Raw genomic sequence first — 19,530 nt, 5'->3', positions numbered from 1 at the left:
ATGGGCCACGTCCGTATGTCACGTTCGTCTCTGTTACACGTCGTGGTGAAACCTGTGCCCTATTATCAGGCCCGAACGCGACTGGTCGGATCGTGTTTCTTATATCGCGTTGCTGTTCTTGTAGATCGACGAACTGCTCTTGTAAGCGTAGTATTTGCGTGTGGAAGTGTTCCTGTATCCCTTGTAGTTGAACTCGCATGTCGCTCATAAATTCGACCATTATTTCCATCTGCTCAGTTTCGCGATTTCTATGCGTTCCGGCCTCTATTACGGTCTCTTCGCCCTCGTTACTTAGTTGTTCGCGTAACGATTCTATATCCTCGTCTATCGCGCTGGCAGTTACGTTGCGCGGTGCTTGGGCCATCGTGCTCCGGTATCTTATCTCGCGCGGATCGAATATACTGCTATCGTATGAGGTCAGTTCGGACTCGCTATTTGCTGACGCGCGACTCGGTGTTCTATTGCCTATTTGTCTGTTTCGACGCGTTTCCCTATCCTCACTTTCGGGTATTAGACTCGTATCTATTTCCCCGAAAGAGTAGTGTCGATTTATTTCTATATTTTCGTGAACTTCCGGATTCTCGCTCGCGTTTTCGGTACTAGAACTCTGTGTTTCGAGTTCGCGATTTCCGCGTGTCGCACGCTGTGTTCCCTGACTCGGGTTTATAAGTGCGCTTATCGCTCGTTGGCCCTGGCTTCTGAATAACCAGGATCGATTAAGTTGCACGTTGGGATTATCGCGTTCTTCGGACATTAACGCCGCTTATTTTTTAGTGTACAATTTTTGTCGATAACTTATAGAATTATTATCGCTCGCATGTTGAATCGCTGCTCGTGCCGTTGCGTCGAGCTGTCCTCTGTGTCCGGCTGTCGGCTGTTGAGGCAGGTCGCAGTCCGTCTCTGCGATAAGGCCGCTCTGCTCAGGTTGCGCTGATTCAGCTCCTGCGGCATTCTGCTAGGCTCATGCTGTCCCTCTGCTGCTTGCTGCTGCGGGTTGCTTCGGCCTTGTCACTTTCTTGGTCACCAGTTTCACTTTATTTTTCGTTTTGCGTTGTTGTAGCTCTGGCGCCTGTGCTTCTAACTCTTCGAGTTAGGTTTCTTGGTCCAGCTGCAGCCATGCCCAGGTCATCAGGGTATCCAGAACATCCGGATAAACGGTGAAGATGGCAAATCCCACCGCTGCCACCAATTTGTTGCGCCTACTTTGGTGGCGGTAGGCGCTGCGTAAAGATTCGGGATTCGCCGTGCTGGTCAAGGGGGCTTTGGCTCGGAGAGTTTAGAAGAATTATGTACTTTTAAATAGATAGAATAACTTTTATTCGGTATCTTGTTATTACACTTGTCACCTCACTCACTCGGCGACCGTACTACTGCGGTTACGCGTGTACGCGAAGTGTCGTGCTTCGTTCGGAACTTTGCTGATAAAAACCCGCGGCGCCTTGTGTGCCGCCTTTATTTATATGGATCAGTATTCGGAACATAATGAGACTTGAACTATATCAATCCATTGTATTACCAAAATGCTGATCTGTTTAACCTACTTTAGGCGCAAGTGACACTTGGGCTTCTAAGAACGAGTGCTTGCGTCAACGCCTAATTATTTAATAATTAAATAACTTTTGTAACATGATTCTCGAGAAGTGGCCTCGATTAATGGTCTTCTAAATGTTTATTATTGTTATTGCCTAATTAACCTATAATTATAGCGTTGTGATCTTTCGACACACAACATCATATATATATAATAATACAAATGCAATTTACAATAATATTTACTACTTACGGGATGAAGCGTCTTCCATTGCACCTGTTGTAGCAAAAGTGACAATTGAAGATCGTGGACGCGATTTCGTTGCGCAAAATCGCTGTGCGCAGCATATTAGCGTTCCTCGATTGTTTCTGCGTATAAATCGCGTCTGCGGTGTAGTCTGCTGGAGCACGGCATATTTTAATTGGTATATTTTATATGCGTTTGTTTATTTTCCTTTGAAAAAGCTGTGGCAGTCTTGACTGTAAGTCTTGAAAACATTTTTATATATTTGCGTATTTTTTCTCTTCCTTTTTTTTCTTATTTGATTTTTTGTTTTTCTTTTTTTTTATTTAATATGGAAATGTGCGATTTGTTAGACAAAAAATGTAAACGAAGCTTTTCAGAAGCTTGGCTTTACGATGATCGATATAAATCTTGGGTACAAAAAGTACCATTAAATGATAGTTTATATCATTGTGTGATATGTAATAAAAATTATTCTTGCAATATGCGCATTTCAAAACATGCGGATTCTACGTGTCACAAAAATAATATTAAAGACACATCTGGTTCATTAAATAATGTAAGTTCTAAAAAAAACATTTGTAAAACACCTAAATTTCAACCACAATGGTTAGAAATTGAAGAATTTCAACCATGGGTTGAAGCATATGATAAAAAATTATTTTTTTGTTTTTTTTGTAAAATATATCGGTCTGCTAAAGTGTCGAATATTTATCGTCATGCAAAATTCGTAGCACGTATAGAAAATGCTAAGAAAAAAAACAAAAATAAAGAAAAAAGACGAAAATGTCAATATGACAGACGAAGATGTCAATATGACAGACGAAACATTTTTGTCATTTGATGAGCGAAAGAAAGCAGCAGAAATTCGATACGCTGCGAAATTCATCGCCGAAAAAAACATTTTGCATCAAACTGCAACAGAAATTCTGAAATTTTTTCAACAAATAGGAAAAGATTCTAATGTATTACAAAGCATGAATATGGGTTGGACTAAATGTAAAAATATTATTTCGAATGTGTTATGTCCGGTTGAAACAAATCGTGTGGTTGACATTATTCAAAATACAAAATTTACTATTTTTGTTGATGAAACGTCTGACATTTCTAATCAAAAATGGATGACGTTTGTTGTTCGATATGTCCATCCTGATACATTAGACGTTTGCTCGCAATTAGTCAAATTGATTCATATTGATGCAAGAAATAGCAGTGCGGAAAAATTATTTAATGCTTTAAAACGTGAAATGTGGAGATTGCAAATTCCATTTTTAAATATTGTTGCCTTGTCATGCGACAATGCGCCCGTCATGACGGGCAAATATTCGTCGTTTAAAACAAGGCTTGGGAAAATTTGTTAAAACTTATTAACATTTTCATGCCCATGCCATTCCGCTGCACTTGTTGCACATACTGCATGTAGTAAGATTCCAGACTATTGCGAGGAATTCGTAAAAAAAATAGTTAATTATATTAACAGTAGTCCAAAGAGATCAGCTATTTTTGACGAATTTTGTGAATGTTTTCAAGAAACAAATCGCAAAATTCTAAAGTTGTCCGACACCCGATGGCTTTCTCGGTATTCAAGTATTGAAAGACTTTTAGAATTTTGGGATACTATCGAGCATTTTTTAAGAGAAATAGTAATAAGTGAAAAAACAAAGTATGGAGAATATTTATTATCTGTAATGCAAAATCCGGATGTAAGAGCATATTTATTATTTTTAAAACATATTTTAAATTTTTTAAATTCCTTTAATGCTTTTTTCCAAGCTTTAGAAACAAGAATTCAGTTATTGCAACGGAAATCATTTTAGTTCCTAATTATAATTTGTAAAAATTTTTTGAAACCATAGCTTCTAAGCTACAAATTATGTAATAATTTTGAAATTTCCAATAAAGAAAATCAAAAATGTGTTAACAAAGTAAATTTAGGAGCTGAATGTAAAAAATATCTGAAGGAATTGATTATAGAAGGACACGCAGACGTAGTTGCAACAGTTCGAGAGAATTGCTTGCAATTTTATGTAACTGCTGCCAAAAAAATTTGCAAAAGATTACCAACAAATGACAAATTTTTATCAAAATTAAAAGTTTTTGAACCAAAAACAGCTTTACACGATATTAACAGAGAAACATCTTTTAATGATGTTTCTTTTGTCGCTCAAACCTTTAGCGGGTTTGATGTCAACAGTTTAAGAAAAGAATGGTTGACTTTTACATCAAGGTTTTACAGAAGCAGAAAAAGATCATTTGTCAAAATTAAAATTTAATGATACGTGGAAACAAATTTTCCAACGTATTCATCAATATCCCAATTTGAAGTCTCTTTTGAATGCTGTTAGATCACTGCCAAATTCAAATGCTGATTCGGAAAGAATCTTTTCCTTCTTGCCAGATTTAAAAACAAAAAAAAGAAATACACTTTCGTCTATCAGTGTAAATGCTACTTGCGTGTTAAAATCAGCATTAAAAGCGAGAAAGGAAACTACTGCAAACATTGAAATTACTGAAAAGCATTTGTCTCTAATGTCAACGGACAAGTTGTATTTTGCATGTCCTAAAAAACAAAAAAATTATTTAACACTATATGCTGCAGATGATGAAATTAATGAAATTAATGAAATTGCTGGTCCTTCCCCGTCTAATAACATGTAATAATATATTCTTATAATATATTATAATATTATATATATATATATATATATACAGGGTTTCCCAGACTTACCGTATCACCCAATTAATGGCAGATTCCTGAAGTCATTTGGAGACGAAAATCTTAATACCAAAATGTCGAGGCTACTATAATATTTCAATGGGAAAGGCTTAAAGTTTACCAATCAGCTTGTCAGAATTTCGCGCGTTCAGGGACATCGCATCTCGAAAGGACCCTTGCACAACACTTTATGTAGCAAATCATACTTCGTACCGATAGTATTGATTTTCTCTCATGACATGAGAAACGTCATTTGTCAATGGCACGACTGCTTTGACAGTTCGACGCGCATCGTGTTTTAATACAATTTAGAAATTATTATTGTTAGTAAATTTGTCAGTATTGCGAACAATGTAAATAAAGTGAATAAAGTGAATAAAAGCTGAGTGAAGTAAATAAAACGTATTGAATAAAGTGTTGTGCAAGGGTCCTTTCGAGATACGATGTCCCTGAGCGCGCGAAATTCTGACAAGCTGATTGGTAAACTTTAAGCTTTTCCCATTCAAATACTATAGTAGCCTCGACATTTTGGTATTAAGATTTTTGTCTCCAAATGACCTCAGGAATCTGCCATTAACTGATGATACGGTAAGTCTGGGACACCCTGTATATATAGAGTGTTTCATTTTAATCTAACCAGGCGAATATTTCAAACGTTGTTGAGTTTAGAGAAAAATGTTTCAGACAAAAGTTGTAGGGTTCGGAGAGGGACACAAGTTGGTGGGCTTGAGTTTTTGATGAAGGTAAAATTGAAGGTCATACAAAGGTCAACTTCGTTTTTTTAAATGAAATGTAGTATTTTTCATTGCATATTCTGATAGAACATAAAATTCTGCATTAAAATTGTCTGACACGTTTATTATGAAAATCCATAATTTTTGAGGAAATTTAGCAATTAAAGAAAAAATGTTTGTTTTTCGTAAAGAGAATCATGCATCAATTTGTACATGTTCATGAACATTTCTCGTTCTTAGAGTTACCCAGAATCAACGGCATGGACGTGACGAAAATCTGATTCCATCGGGGTGCTTGATTTACGTGAGTCCCTTTGCCTCTCACTTTCGGGGTGCTTGATTACAGTGAGTCCCCTCGCCTCTCACTACGTATCAGACTAACATTACAAGAGATGTTCAAAAACGTCTCCTTTAACGGCTAGGCACATGCGCAATCGACGCTGAAGTAAAAGCGTCGTTCTTCGTAACATTTCTTCAGGAATTAGTGCCATTGCATTACGTATGCAATTCTGCATGTCATCGGGAGTTGTTGGCTCTGTAGCAAAAAGAATCCCTTTCACGTAACCCCATAAAAAATAATCGCACGGTGTTAAGTCTGGTGAATTCGGTGGCCAGCGAATGAAACCATTTCTGCCTATCCAACGATGAAAAAACCTCTCATTTAAATAATCGCGGACAACACCCGCACAGTGTGCCGGGGCGCCATCGTGTTGGAACCACATGCCTCTGAGAGTTTGCAAATTGATGTCTTCCATCAACTCTTCCAGATCAGTTTGCAAAAACTGCAGGTACATCGCTCCATTTAAATTGGCATTAAAAAAGTGTGTCCAACAATTTGCCCATCCAATATTCCGCACCAAGCATTGACTCTCCATTGGTGCTGATTGTCTACGCGACGTAACAAAAACGGATTAACATTTGAATAGTAATGGCAGTTGTGGCGATTGAAATCTCCGTTATTGTGGAATGAGGCCTCATCGCTAAAAAGCATCCTGTCAAAAAACATCTTCCAGTCTTTGCAAAGCCCACCGACAAAATTGAACGCGTACCCCTTTCTGATCATCAGTCAAAGCCTGATGCCTTTCAATGTGATACGGGTGGAAGTGATTCGCCCTTAAAACTCGGTTTACCGTAGAAAGAGAGGTGTGCAATTCGAGACTGATTCTGCGCTGACTTACATGCGGTTTGAATGCGACCATCCCCAAAATAGCGATATTCAACACGGTTTCCTCTGTGCGATCTTTTTTCTTTCGTTGACGTCTCAATCGACCATCACGTGCTCTAGCGATAAGATTTGAAATTGTTTGACGAGAAGGATGTCGACAATTTGAAAATCGAAGCGCATAAAGACGAGCACATTCTCTAGCATTCTCATTACTTCTGCCATATTCAATTATTATATCTACAATTTCTGTGGGTAGATAATCAGTCATTGTTGCAATGCTACGTTCTCGTAAAAACAACTTAAGATGTATCTCATACGGTGACATTTATTGAAGCATATGAGTAATTCTTTCAAATCATGTAAGTAATCATCCGATACTTCTTTCTTTTGTAATGAATGAAATGTTGCCTAAGGATAAACGCGATACGATGTAAGAATGCAATAATGGAAGTACGAACAAAAATGACATTACATTACATCATTACATCAGACTAACATTAATCATTCGATCAACGCGACTAAGTTGAGATTGGCCGCCAACTTGGTCGCTAATTTAATTTTTTTACGCGGACGTCATCGTTCATTTTTGTTCGTACTATCTGGAAGAGTTGATGGAAGACATCAATTTGTAAACTCTCAGAGGCATGTGGTTCCAACACGATGGCGCCCCGGCACACTGTGCGGATGTTGTCCGCGATTATTTAAATGAAAGGTTTTTTCAACGTTGGATAGGCAGAAATGGTTTCATTCGCTGGCCACCGAATTCACCAGACTTAACACCGTGCGATTATTTTTTATGGGGTTACGTGAAAGGGATTCTTTTTGTTACAGAGCCAACAACTTCCGATGACATGCAGAATCGCATACGTAATGCAATGGCACTAATTCCTAAAGAAATGTTACGAAGAACGACGCTTTCACTTCAGCGTCGATTGCGCATGTGCCTAGCCGTTGAAGGAGACGTTTTTGAACATCTCCTGTAATGTTAGTCTGATACGTAGTGAGAGGCGAGGGGACTCACTGTAATCAAGCACCCCGAAAGTGAGAGGCAAGGGGACTCACGTAAATTAAGCATCTCGAAAGTGAGAGGCAAGGGGACTCACGTAAATCAAGCACCCCGATGGAATCAGATTTTCGTCACGTCCATGCCGTTGATTCCGGGTAACTCTAAGAACGAGAAATGTTCATAAACATGTACAAATTGATGCATGATTCTCTTTACAAAAAACAAACATTTTTTCTTTAATTGCTAAATTTCCTCAAAAATTATGGATTTTCATAAAAAACGTGTCAGACAATTTTAATGCAGAATTTTATGTTCTATCAGAATATGCAATGAAAAATACTACATTTCATTTAAAAAAACAAAGTTGACCTTTGTATGACCTTCAATTTTACCTTCATCAAAAACTCAAGCCCACCATCTTGTGTCCCCCTCTGAACCCTACAACTTTTGTCTGAATCATTTTTCTTTAAACTCAACAGCGTTTGAAATATTCGCCTGGTTAGATTAAAATGAAAAATCCTGTATATATATATATATATACAGGATATATATATATATATATATTCTTATAATATATTTATTTGTATTTGTATTTATATATATTTGTAATTTGTACATTATGTCTGGCATTGTGTATGTCAGACCACATCTATAAATGTATAGGATATCATGCCTGTTAGAGGCATGATATCTTTTGCATTAAAACATTATATCTGGCATTATGTATGTCAGACCGTATTTATAAATGTATAGGATATCATGCCTGTTAGAGGCATGATATCTTTTGCATTAGAATATTATGTCTGGCATTGTGTATGTCAGATCACAGCTATAAATAATAGATGTATATATAATAGTAGTATTTAATAATAAAATGTGGTATAATAGGGCTACAGGCGAAGGTCCACGTTAAAAAACCGAACGCGCTATTAGTGGCACCTCATAGGTAGTGTAGAAGACCACTTCCATAATTTATAATTATTTAACAAAATAAGATAGACAGATCTTGCAATAGACAGATTGATAGATAGATAGAAAATAAATAGAATTATTGTGAAAACATTTCACATTAAAGTATTAAAAAAACTCATAATCAGTAGGAAAGTTTTGTGATGAAAGTAATCGAAAAATGCGTGAGACTTTATTTCCGAGAAACGAAAAAACGTTTTATTGTCAGCTTATTCGGCTAATTGCGCTGTTAACTGCATGTTGATCGCGACGCATGAGAATTTTCACCTTTTATGACACATTTACAAATACTTCATAAAATGACATATAACATTAATATGAATCTAATACTTAAAGATTATCTATAAAATTTAATTTTTGAGTTAATTTATAAAATAAAAATTAGTAAATTAATAATATACATTATATATATAAAATGTTCTTTAATATTATAAAAGCTTATTTTTATCGCCATAAACTCTTATTAATAATTTATACTCCTATTAATAATTCAAATAATTCAAATGTTGATTGTAACGAGATTTTATTTATATCAATATAATATTATTTTTACAAAGCTGTAAATGCAAGCTGGAAAAAACATTTCACGCTGCCATACGCAACAAGCGCGCAACGTCACTTTGTAGCCGGCTTGGGCCGCGGTCCAAATCATGTTTTCAGCACTACTAACGCTCACGGCATTAATGGTCGGTTCGAATGAGAAAGCACGCAAGCATTGGTGCTTTGTTCGGACCAGTCATAAGCTCGTAAATTTGTTTTGTACACAGTGATAAAAAACATAACCTTTGCAGCATCTTGTGGCGAAAGTTTTAAGGTCACAGTTTCACCTGTATCTTCTATAAAGACAGGGACGGAGATTAACTGATTTGACATTATTGTTTTTAACGCGACGACTAATAAATAAAATAATAAATAAATTAATGTGTAGCACGTGTAGCATGTCTGACGTCACACAACCATAATCAGCCATGATGCTCACAGTGCCTCACCTTTCAACTAGGGGTACCATGAGCACTGTGCGCGTCATAAAACTATGACGTGCTATGATGTCATTATGTCCACGAAGGCACTGCGAGCGTGAATTGGACCAATCGTTAGTGTACTGATAGCGCTGTGAACGTGAATCGGACCGCGGCCTTGGTCGAGCGCACACAGACGCGTGACGTCAGCGGTCTCGCTTGTGTGGGTATCCCCTCCACTACGGTACCCATGGTGCCAGCGAGCTCGAATTGGCATCACTGACCGCCGGTGTTTATGATAAAGTTTATCGGCGCTCGATGCGCCCTTATTGGCTATGGACGATGTTCGGTCCGTAGCCGTAACGATGCATGCTGCATCTTTTCTTTAAAACTTTTCTCGGATTTTTCTGCCGCTATGCATGCTCGTAAAATCAAGCAAAACATTTTTATTTTGTCGGGCTCTTCTTTGTTTGTAAATTTAAATCAGATAAAAAAAGATAAAATAATAGAATTTGGTTAAATGTATTTGAAAGTAGAGATTTATAGTTTTAAAATTTTCTTTTAGAAAGTTATGAATTTTTGTTAAAAAATTACAGCTGTATAAAAATTGTTTTTTTCACGGTCAAATAAGCAGTTAATTTCTTAAAGAGTATATTTATTTAAATTTATTTATCTTAATGTATTAAATATATTTATCTTAATTTATAATAAAAAAAATCAGATAAATTACATTATTTGTTTTTACATTATTTTAATTATTTTTAAAATGATAGGTTCGTTGATCTAACCCAAGATGCGATACAATATTTAATTTTAAAGCTCAATTTTACTATGGGGACAGCTGCAGTTTGTAGTCTCTTTCCATTAATTATTGTAAGCGCTTTTCAACAATTTTTTATACTCATATATGTTTTATTCACTAACATATTTGTTATTTATTTATGTGTTTAAATTGCGATTAAAACTATTTTTTAAAGTAAAAATAAATAATTATACTTTTACTTTGGCATACACGGTGTGACAATTAAGTTTCTGGACTAACATTATGACAGTAATACTACTAACGCTACTAATTGAGAACTAGTTAGAGAGAACATTTATTTATATGTTGCGTCCTTATCTGGAGAAGGGCGGTTGGGCCATAACTACGGTGACTTACAGGTCAAAATTTTAAGAATCTGATTCTGTAACCGAACGATTTGTTTATTCCTGAAAACGAGTCAATGTCCGAGAAGGTCGATTTTATTCCGTTTTTGCAAAATACCGCTCGGTAGTTCTCTTTTAGATCTGAGATAGCGATTTCAATTACTGGGACGAAATCTTGTGTGATCTTTAATAGAGACAACTTAAAGTTTTATTTAATTAAATGATCGAATGCATTTACGAGATGAAAATATTTAATGCTACATTAACAAAACAAAATACATAATTTCACGTTTTTACAGTGTTTGAAGCTACAGTGAGTCACAAAATTATTCGCTCAGTCGAGAATGCAACAAAGATGAATGAAATAATGAGACAACAAAGGACTTTTTGAAATTTTTTTATTTGGAAATACATAATTTACAGTTCAATATAACAGAATCGTAAAAAAAATTTGAAACATTGTGGTTTATAATTACAGAAAAACAGGTTATAACAATTCTTTACACGTTTTCACGTCACAAAATTATTCGCTTATTTTGTAGAAATTATTTTAATAAAATTAATACTTAGTGGGATACCCTTTTTGTTTTATAACTTCGGCAAGTCTTTTTGGCATCGATTCTACTATTTTTTTTAAATAATTGCTGTCTATTTTTTGCCATTCCTCTTGTAATCTATTTTACAACTCAGTTTTGCTTGTAATAGAATGTTTGCGTATTTTAATATCTAACATATTCCACACCATCTTATTGGAGTCGGGGGACTGAGGTGGAGTTTTCAATATTTTTGGACAATTATACAACAATCATTCCTGTATTAATCTAGATGTATGCTTAGGGTCGTTGTCCTGATAAAAGTGGAAATTGTCTGGAATCCCCATCTCCTGAGCACTTTGCTTTAAATTCTTTTTCAAAATGTCTAAATACATTATCTTGTCCATCGTTCCTGTAAAAATGTGTAGTTTACCAATACCTTGATAACTGATGCACCCCTAAACCATTACATGACCGCCCCCGTGTTTGACTGTACTACACAGGTTCTTGGGATTCAACTCCGCGTTTGATTTTCTCCTTTTTGATGGCCGTCGGAGCCCCAAATATTAAAGGAGGATGTTAAAAATAGGTCTATTTTTGCCCATGGTGTGGAACCAAAACTACAAATGGTTTCTTATAGATTTTATACCGTAGAATCACGTGGTAAAGTCCGTTTTCCTCTAGACAGCGGGGAAAGTACGGAAAAATAGAAAAAAGACCATAAAAAATGCAATTTTCTGAGCTGTTAAAGTTTGAAACGTTCCTAGAGCGATTTTTTTAAAATGATTTGTCGCTCTTGTCCTTTTGCAGGGAGGAAGTTTCGAGATTAACAAACAAAGTACAAAAGAGACCGATCCGATACATGATCGGAAGACACCCTTATACCCGAAAAACTACCCCCAAAATCACTCAAACAATTCTCTCTCTCTCTCAGCCTGTCTCCATCCACTCCTGGATGTAGGCCTCTTCTCGATCTTTCCATATCGTTCTGTTTGACGCTACTTGTAGCCAATTTTTCTCCCCAGTCTTCTTGATGTCATCCAGCCATCTCCGCTGCGGTCTTCCTACATTCCGACTTGTTGTCCAGGGTCTCCATTGTACGATCTTTTTCGGCCACCTCGTGTCGTCCAGTCTTGCGACGTGTCCTGCCCATCGCCATTTCAGGCTAGCAATCCGCGCCACTACATCTGTGATCTTAGTGCGCCTTCGGATCTCCACGTTGCGCACTCTGTCTCTGAGACTGATCCCCAGCATTGTCCTTTCCATGGCTCTTTGGCTTGTCCTTAGTCTACTAGCACTTTTTTGCGTGAGCACGGTGGTTTCCAGGCCATATGTTGTTATCGGTAGTACGCAGGATTCGTACACTTTCCGTTTCAGGTTGATGGGTATAGCCGCGTTTTTGAGGATGAAGCCGAGTTTCCCAAACGCTGCCCATGTTAGTCTTATCCTTCTTGTTATTTCGGAGGTTTGGATTTCTTTGCCCAGTTTGATACTGTGACCAAGGTAGATGTAGTGTTTTACGACTTCCAGCATCTGATTCTCAACCGAAATTTGTGGAGCGTCCGGGCTCAAGATCTTTGTTTTTTGTAGGTTCATCTTTAGACCTACCTTTGCTGATACTTTGTGGAGTTGCTCCAGCATATCCTTCAGCTCCTCTGGGTTGTTGCTTATCAGCACGATGTCATCAGCGAATCTCAGATGGTTTAGATAGGTGCCGTCGATATTGATTCCCTTCCCCTCCCAGGACAGATTCTTAAAGATGTCCTCCAGTGCTAAGGTGAATAGCTTGGGAGATATCGTGTCTCCCTGTCGAACGCCTCTCTCCATCGGGATCTTCTCCGTCACCATGTCTTCTTCCAGCTTGACCCGGAGTGTTGCATTGGCGTAGATGTGTTGGATAAGGTTGGAGTATTGCGAATCGATTCTCGCCTTATCCATTGCCCCTAGTATTGCCCATGGATGTTTACGATAATTCAAGTTCGAGTTAGTTTCACTAGGACCGAAAAATGAGATAGACATAACCATCTAGAACCTTTATGATTCATGACAACTCGACGCTGTCTTGTATTGCTTGAGTTAAATTAATTGAATTTGTTGAGTTTATTGAGCAAATTTTATTGTAATAGAAAAATGTCAACTGCAAATCAGTCTATGAAAAAAACAAATAATGTTGGTATGTATGTTGGTATACCTCTTTAATAAATTAATAATAATATAATTAATAATAATAATAAATGACATTTTTCTATTACAATAAAATTTGCTCAATAAACTCAATAAATTCAATGAATATAACTCAAGCAATACAAGACAGCGTCGAGTTGTCATGAATCATAAAGGTTCTAGATGATTATGTCTATCTCATTTTTCGGCTCTCGTGAAACAAACTTGAACTTGAATTATCGTAAACACCCAATATCTCGATGGAGTCGAACGCTTTTTCATAATCTATGAAGGCCAGATGCAAAGGAAAGTTGTACTCTGCTGCCTTCTCGATTAGCACATGCATGACGTGAAGGTGGTCTATTGTGCTATAGCCTCTTCGAAACCCCGCCTGTTCGACTGGTTGATAGAAGTCGAATTTGTTGGCCAGGCGGTCTGTGACTATTCTTGTTAGCAGTTTGTAGAAGGTGGATAATAAGCTGATCGGTCGGTAGTTTTCCACCTTCACGCAGTCGCCTTTTTTGAACAGCAGGATAATTTCAGCATTCCTCCACGTGGTTGAAATCTGTTGCTCCTGCAGGCATTTGTTTAAGAAGATGAGTAATGCCTCTTCCAGCGATTCTCCTCCCATCTTGAGCATTTCACTCCTCATTCTGTCTTCTCCGGGTACCTTTCTGTTCTTCATCTTCTTCAACGCAGTTCGCAGTTCATTTCTGTCAATTTCTGGTATTTCCTCAGAACCCACATTTAAGATGTTTTGCCTTTTCTCATTTCCTATGCGGTCCGGCTTTGGAACTGTCGTGCTGTATAGTTTGCGGTAGAAGTTCTCGACGATTTCTATTATGTCCGTTTTATTTGTGACGATTTTTTCCTGTTCGTTTTTCATTTTGGAGATTTGTGTTTTCCCCCGAGCCATCCTGGATCGCAGGACTCGCATGTTAGTATTATCGGCAATTGCACGGTGAACCAGTTGGGTGTTATGGTTTTTCAGGTCCTTTCGAATTTCTTTCCGTATGGTCTTGTTGAGGGTTTCGTATCTATCCGTGTTCCTGTCTGTTTGCCGTCGCTTCTCTAGAAGGGCCATCGTATTGGCACTCAGCTTACTCACCTTATTGTTTTTTGTTTTGGTTCGGGTGCATACTCTTTTCGTCGCTACTTGAACGCTGTTAGTGATCTTCCCAGATAGTTCGTCCAAGTCCATGTGTCGTAGGGTTTCCATTGGTTCCACCTTCGCCTGGATGGTTTCCTGATATTTGACTTGCCTTTGCTCTAGTTCTGTTAAAGTTAGGAATACATGGCTCTTTATTAGTTTTCGCCTCTCCAGCTTAGTGTCGATGCTGATTTTCGCTCTTACTAGCCTGTGGTCGCTGCCAGTACTAAATCGGTTGAGGACATTGACATCAGTGCAAATCCCTTTGTTGTTGGTGAGGATGTAATCGATCTCATTTTTCACCCTGTTGTTTGGGCTTTTCCATGTCCATTTCTTTTGGGGTGGTTTCTTAAAGTGGGTGTTCATGCAGAATAGACCTTCTGTGCTCAGGTAGTCCAGTAGCATCCGGCCCCGCCCGTTCCTGGTACCCAGGCCGAACGGTCCCACGTTTGCTGGGTCTGCCGTTTCCTTGTGACCAATTTTTGCGTTGAAGTCTCCCATCACGACAACAAACTTAGCCTTCTCCGCGCTCTTCGCGGCGGTCACGTCTTCGTAGAACTGCTCGGCCTCCTTGTTTCCAGCAGCGCTAGTCGGTGCGTAGGCCTGGATCACCTGCAGGGAGTATCGGTCATTTAATTTGACCGTGATATAGATCACCCTCTCTGAGATGGCGCATGTTTTGCTGACCAGGTGTTTTAGGTCCCTGTGCACCATGATTGCCACTCCCCCGATATGTGAATTAACGTTTGTGTTGTTCTGGAATATCATATGTCCTGATTTGAGCACCGTTGTGGTTTCTCCCTTTAAACGTGTTTCGCAGATCCCTAGTATGCTCCATTTGATCTGTTGCAGCTCTTGCTCCAGTCCCTCGAGATGGTCATTCAATCGCATGGTACGAATGTTATATGTCGCAAGTAGAAGTTGGAGTTTCTTCTTCTTCTTCAGGTCTTTCATTGTTTTCATCGAATTTGTGCCTCCCCCAGAATCCTTGAGGCAGACTGACGAATCAGTGCGAGATTCTGAGCTTTGCGCTCTACTCGCCTGAGGTAGTTTTGTTTTAGAATCCGACATTTCATGTATGGAAAGAGTTGGCATTAAGTCACCACGCTTGCCGAGCGGGTTGGTAACTACCTGTTGGTCCACGGAGACTATTTTATTTCATCTCTACCCTCCAGGCAAGCCTGGCGAGCACTCCCCTATCCGCCACCTGGGGACGCGGTGTCTAGGGGTTACAGGCTCCCCCGACACATATCAAACAATTCTAGCCAAGCTAAAAATGATTTGTCGCTCTTTTCATTCTGCATGGAGAAAGTTCCGAAACCCTCACACGACATGCAAAAGAGACCGATTCGATACATGCGTTGGAAGACACTCTTATACCCGAAAAACCATCCCCAAAATCACTTAAACGATTCTTCCAACGGGAGATTCGTCCTTCGGGAATTGTAATTTTCTCGTCATTATCGTCAAAGTAAAATTTGTTATTTGTCAACGTCACGTTTGGTATCGTATTGTAGGTCTTCAATGTGATTAAGCCGAGTTCAAATTCTCCATCGTTCAAATCTATCAGTGGAAAATAGTCCACCGTGAGAAGGCTGCTCTTGTCGCTAAATGTGAGCGTCAGCGACATGATTCTGGCGACGATTGACGATAGGTCGATTCTTAAATCTATTTGTCGGAAGAACAATAGACACAATTGTCCGCAAATTGTTTGATTGTACGTCTGAGAGGCCGTGTAATTGTATGTTATTGTTGTATCGGTGCCGAGATAGCGTACAATTTCCTTCGGTGGTCACAAATTACCAAAACTGTCAAAGTACATGGCGCGATGGCCTCTCTTGGCGTACGCCACCCAATGCGTGCCTGGTCCATCGGCATCGTCCAATTTTACGATACCACTCTCGTTTCGATATTGTGTGGTAAAGCGTTACGCATGTAGACGCCTCGAAAATACGGTATTTGCATACGTTTCACCATTTGTATCAACTGTAAATTGCTGGTGACACCCGTGGGCATCTTTATTTTATTTTCGGCGTTTTTTTTTCTTCTGCGAGATTCCTTTGTTTTGTTTGTACGGAACGAGATAAAGTTCGCGTCCTTCCATAGCGCGATTGTGACGTTGCGTTTCTTCGAGTTGTCGCTGCGCAGCTTTGGCGTCATTCACCGCTTTTGCGACACCTGCCGCTCCACCGGCCAGCGAACCGATAACACACAAGAAGCGATAACAATGGCAAGATAGCTGTCGTGTTTCGCTACCGGGAGCAGTCGCTTTTTCACTTTTTTCTTCATTTTCCTCTGCCATTTCCATGCCCAATTTTGTCTTTGCTTTTATCGCCGCCCAAACAGCGGTAGCAGCGGCCTTCTCTCCGAGAGTCGAGTCCTTAGCAATGATACGTTTCCGCGCTCTATCGGCGAGAACGTGATCGGCGACGTGTCGGTCCGCTAGTTTGTCGCTACGCGAGTACGTAATGTCGTAATCGCAACACGCCGCGTCCAGCGGATTGATTCCTCGATCCTTTCGCTCGAGCAGTTTCCGCAGACGAGTTTCCGGATCGCAAAATTGATAGCCAGGTATGTGCAGTTTGAACGAAAGCGCGTTTATCGCGCGATTCATGAATTGCATAAAGTGCAATCTTTAACATACGGCACGGGTCCGTCGATGTGATTGCCTTGTTGATTGTAATGCTTGAGACACTGACGATAACCTTGCACTTCCGGATCCTCCGTTAAATGTTCAGGAAGTTTCTGCCACAGTTGCTCCACGTACCGATCAAATTCTAGCAGAAGAATCACTTTCGGTATAAATCGCAACTCCTCGGCCGTTAAAAGTAAAATATCGTCCGCCAGTACGAAAAACATTTTTCTAACTGAAGAATGTTTGAACCGCGCGCACCTATAAATAGCTGGTACCCGTCAAACGTCAACCAGTAAAAATGAAGTTTGTCCGACAACCGTATACGATTCGTGTAAAAAACATGGACGATAAGATGCGGGTGGGAGGGGCTTGTGCATCCAGACACGGTCGAATGCTACCAAACACGATATGCGGTATCATTTGCGGCCCCTTGAATTGCAGTAAAACAAACATAATGTTGAGTCTGTTGGAAAGTCCACACGGTGTGTGCTTTGAAAACGTGTACGTGTACTCAAAATTGTTACATCAGCCAAAATATCAGTATCTCGAAAGATTGTTCGGATTGATTGATTATATCGCTTACTTTACATTCTCGGATAATTATACTGTGATACCTCCGAGCAAGGCGCTATCAAATTCTATATTTATTTTTTATGACATAGCCTGCGATAAGCAGAATGCGATACGGGAATACTTTGCAATGGGTCGATATTCCAAAGTCGATTGCTTCTATCTGTGTCAAACGTACGCGAAGATACCCCTAAACATCTTGTACGCGACAACGCGAACCTGTTGATCCTATTCAAGCAGGACGGTACCAACCGTAAACATGTCTATAACAAACATGTAGATACGGACATAACGTACGAAAATTTCAGTACATTGTGTCGCGCATGTTGGCAACACAAGTACGGCTTCCTTGTAATAGACAAGGATAGTGCGCTTGACGATGGACAATACAGACGTGGTTTTAACGAGTTTGCGGTACCACAAAGTGGTTAGTTGTTCTCGAAACGTCGATGATGACGCTCGACACAAAAGATATCGAGGAGCGGAAAAGGTTAGCAAAGAAGATTGCTTGTACGAGCGAATCAATCCGCAAGAAGCATCAGGCGTTGAAGACTGGAAGGATGGTGGAAGAGGTAGATTCGGAGAAGCATTTTAAACCAATCGTCGAACCGTTGAAACAAATCGCCGAGAACATTGGCGGTGACGATGATTCAGTTATCACGGATGAGACAGTAGCACCAAGTCTCGATATTGAGGTAATGGATGAATCGAACAACAACAAACGGAAGCGAGAAAAAGAGCAAGCGGATGTGATCAAGTACTCTATTGACGTCACCGACACGGACCTCGACTTCTCTCCAATCGCGAAAATTGACATTTAAATCACCAATGGCAACAAATTTATCGACTGAAAGCGTGTTCGAAACGACCAACCCCTCTTTTGTAACATCTATGAGACGGACGATGCAAACGTTCGATGGCCGGGAAGCGTTGTACGGTCAACTAAGCTGGGGCAAGAGTACCTCGGAGCGCTCTTGAGCGATGATAAGAAGACGGATCAAGTTTACGGAGTGTACTTTAACAATGAGGTACGCTGCTTGGAGACAAGCGCTTTGACATCAATAAAAATGATAACATAATTGTGGACAGTGTGATATACGCGGGTACACCCGGTCTGTTTAAATTAATATTCAAAAGAATTCCTGACGTTGCGATATATACGGAGGATAACAAACAAAAATACAAGAGCATACTTTTGGCGATCAATGCTCACGCGGTCATAACATGCTTTTACCGGTTTTGGGAAATAAAGGATACAAGTATAAAAATATCATTGCACTTCTAATGTGTCTCAACAAGAGAGGTGGAGATGACTCGTCACAATATCGCGTTACCCGAGTGTAGCACGAGACGAAACGTTACACCGCAGACCATGACCGTGATCAACAACGCGGTCGATTATGTGCACTAGGATGATCCGAATAAATTGGTCGATCGTCTTCGATTATTAGACGCCTCCCGTCAGGCGGGAAACAACGCTCACGACAACGAGTTTCTATCAATAATCGAGGAACTGCGTGAAGCGGGTTTGATTATAAATTGTCCATCAGCTTTCAACTAATGCCAGTATCGCTTGTGCAACGCTGCAGGAATGTTTATCAACAAGTTTGGAATACAGCTTGTAAAAAACGACGCAAAGAGAGAAGAAGCTCGATGGAGCTGTGGAGTCTTTAGAAATTATGTACGAGAAAATTGTCTCTGCGTGGATGGTAAAGTTTTCATGCTAAGTCACGTAAAATTAGACGTCTCGCCAGCTCCAAAGCCGATAGCAATGCTTTGAACAAGCTACACTTAGATCATCGCTTCAAGACTATTAGTGATGACATGGACAATCGTATAAATAAAAATCGTTTTTTTTGCGAAAATTTCAAACGGGAAGTGCTTTTAAAACTTCAAAATTTGGAGATTACTGTACAGAACTGGAGAAAGGATAGCAACGTTTACATTCGCACAAAATTTGCAACGTTGCAAAAGCTAATTACAGATCTGTGGGCTTATATGAATTAGGAT

At 39.3% G+C, this 19,530-nt stretch overlaps 2 protein-coding genes across 2 annotated transcripts in view; one reads left to right on the top strand and one right to left on the bottom strand.

Moving 5' to 3' along the window:
• LOC136999858 (odorant receptor 10-like) overlaps positions 1–19,530 on the top strand; it is a 233,579-nt gene that overhangs the window by 173,498 nt on the left and 40,551 nt on the right. Inside the window, exon 3 of the mRNA XM_067354659.1 lies at positions 10,097–10,196. Within this exon, the coding sequence (XP_067210760.1) occupies positions 10,097–10,196 (100 nt within the window). The remainder of the gene's footprint in view (positions 1–10,096; positions 10,197–19,530) is intronic.
• On the bottom strand, positions 5,608–6,230 carry LOC136999983 (uncharacterized). Its single transcript, XM_067355372.1, is given in 2 exon segments — positions 5,608–5,984; positions 6,017–6,230. Coding segments are annotated over 2 exon segments (591 nt in total).

Source organism: Linepithema humile, chromosome 5 (genome assembly GCF_040581485.1).
Source record: "Linepithema humile isolate Giens D197 chromosome 5, Lhum_UNIL_v1.0, whole genome shotgun sequence".
Classification (NCBI taxonomy): Eukaryota; Metazoa; Arthropoda; class Insecta; order Hymenoptera; family Formicidae; genus Linepithema; species Linepithema humile.
Note: the sequence above shows the minus strand (reverse complement) of the source record. Positions and strands in the feature narration are given on the sequence as shown.